General features: G+C 39.4%; 1 protein-coding gene across 1 annotated transcript in view; it reads right to left on the reverse strand.

Moving 5' to 3' along the window:
* The window catches only part of si:ch211-26b3.4 (connector enhancer of kinase suppressor of ras 2), a 176,122-nt gene that overhangs the window by 44,757 nt on the left and 125,753 nt on the right, over window positions 1-5,612 (reverse strand). Inside the window, exons 10-11 of the mRNA XM_037675402.1 lie at window positions 2,858-2,985; window positions 2,544-2,755 (exon numbers count right to left, since the gene is read on the reverse strand). Coding sequence (XP_037531330.1) covers window positions 2,544-2,755; window positions 2,858-2,985 — 340 coding nt within the window. The remainder of the gene's footprint in view (window positions 1-2,543; window positions 2,756-2,857; window positions 2,986-5,612) is intronic.

A 5,612-nucleotide genomic window follows, 5' to 3' on the forward strand; every position in this document is an offset into this window, starting at 1 on the left:
TCCTTCCTTCCTTCCTTCCTTCCTTCCTTCCTTCCTTCCTTCCTTCCCCAGTCACTCTTATGTGGATGTTGCACATCCATCTCTGCTTGCTATAAGGCAGTCCTTCTCAAATAGTGGGGCGCACCCCCCTGGGGGGGCCCGGAGCAATGCCAGGAGAGGCGCATGTGATCCCGGTGAACATTTTGCGGCAGGGATTAGTTTTTATTATTTTTTTTTTTCACCATTTTCATTGTGTTAGGGTGCGTTCGGCAACTGTTCGCTAAAATCCGGCAACTCTCAGTCTTACTAATAATAAAGTTATGAACAAATATGTCTGTCTTGTTGTTTGGGGAACCATGATTGAACTGTGTTGCTGTGACACCTCCTCAGATGGTGATGCTCTGGACGCTTGTCACCACAGCACACATGCGACAGAGAATAAACTCAAAGCGAGAGCGTTACAAGCCCCTCTTCCTCTTTTACTTTAACAATTTATTTTTAGTTTGTCAAAGTACAATTTGTGTGTGTTTTTTAATTCAGAAGTAATGTTTAATAAATGTTAGGACTCTATTCTTTACTAAAAAGTCCTCCGCTCTGGACGCATTTCACCCACAGCACGCAGCAACAAAGAGCATAAACTCAAAGCGAGAGCGACATCTGCCCCCTCTTTCCTCTTTCGCGTTAACAAAATTTTTTAGTTTCATTGATTGTCAAAGCACAAGTTTGATGTTTTTTTAATTTGTTATAAAAACAGATGTTTAACAAGTGTTAGGACTCTATTCTTTGCTAACAAAATATATTTTGTCATTAAACAACTTGTCAGGTTCTTGTGAGTGCGCCGCATTCTCCTGGACCGCCCCCTATGTAACACTCCAGACTTACAATGTTGCTGATCAATTTGAATTTATTATTATTTATTGACTGTATTCAATTTAATTGTTCAGTATCAAATGGTCAAAAATGTTTACAGTTTAAATAAGAATATATATATATATATTTTCAATTTCAGGCAAATTGATGCACGTTAAGCCTTTTCTGTTAAAGACTAGAAAACAATGTTAATAATCTTTGTTGTAAGTTGATCTATATCCATCCATCCATCCATCCATCCATTATCTTTACCCGCTTATTCCATTTTTGGGTCACGGGGTTCGCCGGTGCCCATGTCCAGCAATCATTATGCGAGGGGTGGGGCACACCCTGAACAGGTCGCAAGTCCATCACGGGGCCACATAGAGACAAACGAGACAAACAACCATTCACTCTCTCACTCACACCTAGGGACAATTTAGAGTTACCAATCAGCCTAACATGCATGTTTTTGGTCTGTGGGAGGAAACTGGAGTACCCGGAGAAAACCCACGCATGCACGGAGAGAACATGCAAACTCCACCCAGAAAGGACCCTGGACCGGGGTTTGAACCAAGGACCTGCTGATCTATATTTCTTTATTTATTTAATTATTGTTAATAAGGACACAGTGTTATGCAGAGATGTATTTATCACATTTTTTTAGACAAATTATACTATTTACAGTTGCAGCGGAGAGTTGGGGCCGGGGGCACGAAATGTTTACTTCTTCCTGGGGGTTGGGGGGGGTAACCAAAAATAATTGAGAAGCACTGCTATAAGGTCTGCTATTAGTATTGGATACTATTGACAAGCTCTGATCCTCTACTTTCAGAAATCTTATTTTTTTATTGGCTCAACCACCCAGGAGTTATGCTACTAAGAAGCTCATGAGACAAATGTGACACACTGGTGAACCTCGTCTTTGTATGATCAAAGTCCTGCTGGCTACCATAATACAGAGTTTTTGTGCTGATTATTCTATTACTCTGTTTTCCTGTACTGTTTGAGTTACCTTTATTTATTTATTTGACAAAAAAGGCATTAAAATCTCTTCAAACCTTTGAGCTTGTAAAATTCTACCTCATCATATTTGCTTCATTTTCCACTTTCAGCTACTGTTTTGATATTTTGAGTTTTAGCTACTGTTACACTGGTCTTAGATTTGAACTTTTATTTTGCTACTTTAAACTTTTGTTCTGATCAGTTTCAGTGTCTTCACCAAATGTCAGCGAAACCATTCAGTACTCGGCATTCACACTCTTTTGCCAGTAATGCTGCTCTTTCATTCTCAGCCAGCATTCTGGCCAGACTTGGCAGAGATCTTTGTGTGGGCATCAGAACATTTATGAAGAAAAGTTGCATTTGCTTCTAACGAGTGAGCAAGCTGCTTGTTTAGTGTCACAACCTTTTTCTTGTGCACCGTATAATTCTGCAGTTCCCCGATACCCTGATAGGGAGGTGTCTTAAGAAGGCCATCTTGGGACAAAGGCAGCCAACAGGTCAGATGGAGCTGAAGCTGCCACGTGTTCAAACTGACTGTTAGCCATGTGGTGTTTCTGTCTGGGATGGGTGTGTAAAGACAAGGAAAGCACAGCAAAGAGGACTTGGTGAAAGGATGGGAGGAATGGTGGAGGTGAGCATGCAATTCAGCTGATCACACGCAAAACCAGAGATGCTCCCTGCTCCATTCAGGTTTCGTTTTCCTGTCTTACCATGTGTTGGGGTCTTGTCCCGTCGCCGCACCCCTGTATTGCGGCTGCGGTCGTAGTCAGGTCCAGCTGGTCCATCTCCTTCCAGCAAGGAGAAGTATTGACCACTGTCCTGGTCTAGGTAATAGCTGACGGCCTCTGATCCTTTAGAGCCAGACTGGGAGCTCATGCTGTAGCGGCTGATATCATCACATGACATCAGGCCCATCTCGTCCCTGCAGAAAGCACAATTGCCACCATCAGTGTCATCAGCAGCCTCATGATAATCAACATAACGGCAATCATAGGAAAAAACCATGACCCTGCGTGTGTCTGACCTGGGGCTATAGAGACCGGAAACAGGAGACAGGATGTATACATCCTGCATGCTCGGAGCATCCATTTTGGACATGCCCAGAGTTCCACCTGGTGTGGGGGACGTGCTGGTGGGACTGGTGGGAATAGGCTGAATTGGGGTAAAAAAATAAGAAGAGATTGTTTGTTTTTAGCATCGTTTTACTATGAATATTTTGTCTTTTTTCATATGTCTGTGTGTGATTTGCTACAAAAATCTCAAATTCATTAATTATCTCATACATGTACTTATGTATGTGTACATATATATACACACGTACATATATGTATATGTATGCTCAGATGTGTATGTATGTATACATATACAATATATATAGGTATACCTACCCACCGTGTGCATGTGCATATTTGTCTTTATTTAATTTGTGTATTCTGCTTCTTTTTTGGTTATTTGACATGATTTTTTTTTCTGTATGGGATTAGTTATCTATCTATCTATCTATCTATCTATCTATCTATCTATCTATCTATCTATCTATCTATCTATCTATCTATCTATCTATCTATCTATCTATCTATCTATCTATCTATCTTTTAATCAAAAGTAAGTAATAACTGAATGTACATCTACAAATTATTTTCTTTTGAAGTCATTCTAAGTTAAGATGGTTATCATAGCCAATTGATCCTAAATACACAAACATTTGGTTATAACTTGGTCAGTTTTAAGTGTAGTACCCAAAAATTATTGTCTCCTATGGAGCTACTCGTTTTGCTAAATATTCCCTTAAACATTTGACATCACCCGTCAACATGTGTCCTGTCTGATGGTTAGCAAAATATCTCATAAACAACTGGACACATCATATTGATGTTTTAGGAAACATTAATTTCATGCACATCCATAACTTGTTTCAAAGATTGGAGTCTGCCCAATCCAAGACGGCTACCACAAGTAATCAACATTAGCTAAAAATAAAATGACTAAATCTGTTAATTTTGCAGATATTGAGCTACACATGTTGTGGTAGTGGCTAAGAGACACCCCCAACGTATATTCTGAGCACTAACAAATATCAAGAGATCTCACAATAATATGTGCAGTTGTAAATTGTGTATTTTCAAGATTTTGCCAAAAACAGTCATTTCTCAGCAAAAGATGATTTTACATTTAAATTCTGACATGAGATGTCGTGGATCATTTGCATTTCTGCAAGGAGTGATTTGCTATAAAGTGAAGGATATGACACTATGGTCCTATCCAGAAAAACACACACAAGCACTGACATTTTTGTAAAATAATTATTTTTCTGATATTTGCAGTTTTATAAATACTTCTGTTTTTAAAGTGTGTTCTGCCTTTTTATTCACTGAGAGGTTGTGTTGTCTGCCTTGCATTTAATCGCTTCACAATTCTCTCATTTTGTCTTTTCACTCACATAGGCGTTTGCCACGTCTGTTCCCATGACAACCTCTCATCTCTCTGCTTGCTTTTTCTTTTTTTATCCCCTCCCTCCCTTCATCCATCTATCCATCCATCCATCTTGGGCTTTGGGAGAATCAGAGGATGAAGGAAAGTTATTCTCCTACGTCTGCTTTGCCTCAAGGACACGTAGATAAATGTGTCGCCAGGTTCTTTGTGAGAACAGGATGCCTCGCTTCTGCTGTCATAGAAACCAATTTCAAACAAATCTTATTTGTTGTCGTCAGAAACAGATGGAGCAACAAACGCTTGGTTCGTTTTGCTGTTTTTCACCCGGAGGAGGAGTTACTGTATGTCTGACAGTCTTTGCAATATTTCAGGGAGTATTTACAGACAGAATGGATAAATGGAGCAGTGGCAAGTCAGGGCGCGTTTTCATTAAGGAGGCCCAGTGTCTCATCATTTCATCAGCAGCAGTGCATTAATCAAATTCATTCCATATTCCAAACTTTCTATTCTCTCCATACCCAGGCCCCATCTCATTATTTTCCTCTCCTAAAGGATGCTTGCAGACAGCTTTGGCATAAATAATGATGGGATGAAAAGAGACAATTTAAGGCCAAGACAATGGTCAGTTTAATTTGTGAAAGATGCTGATAGGATGATCAGCAACAACGACATTGCATTTATTTGTGCTGTATTAAGCCACCAAATACATGTAAACCTTGAAATCTGGATAATTTGATAAATAAGCATTAGACCAATTTCATTTTTTGTCTGTGCCTGCATCTTTGCATAAGAAAGGTCACTATCAAAAATTGGGTTGACACGTCAAAATTCAAGATGATCACCGTTGTATATAGTATGTAAACCGGCCATGCCAGACATAAGAGAAAAATATGATTTTAAGTTTTTATAATGCTTAAAAGTATAGTTTCTTCACACGATTGGGGTGGTCAAAGATGAAGGCCATGACCACCACTGGCCATCCCCTAGCCCATTGTAGCTGGTGGTGGATGAAATTGCTCCCTCCACTTGCCAGGATGCATCACTTTGTTCTGCCTCAGACAAGCAAAAACTATATTTTTTTTAAATAAAAAATAAAAATAAAAATCTACTTTCTTACACACACAGTGTAACTCATACCCACTGTAATTTCTTGCAGCAAAAAAAACAACAACAAGGTTTACTTGCAATCCCTGTTTAATTCCAGTCCAGAAAAACACGTATGTCAAAAACTACAAACATTCACTATTCAAATACCTCAGCAACAAGGAATACTGGTGTACCACTTGTCCCTTTGAGATTTAAAGGTATGATTAGGCTGCCTATAGGCCCACACCTCCCTCAAAAAA

Source organism: Nematolebias whitei, chromosome 4 (assembly GCF_014905685.2).
Source record: "Nematolebias whitei isolate Nwh7 chromosome 4, NemWhi1, whole genome shotgun sequence".
Taxonomy (NCBI): Eukaryota; Metazoa; Chordata; class Actinopteri; order Cyprinodontiformes; family Rivulidae; genus Nematolebias; species Nematolebias whitei.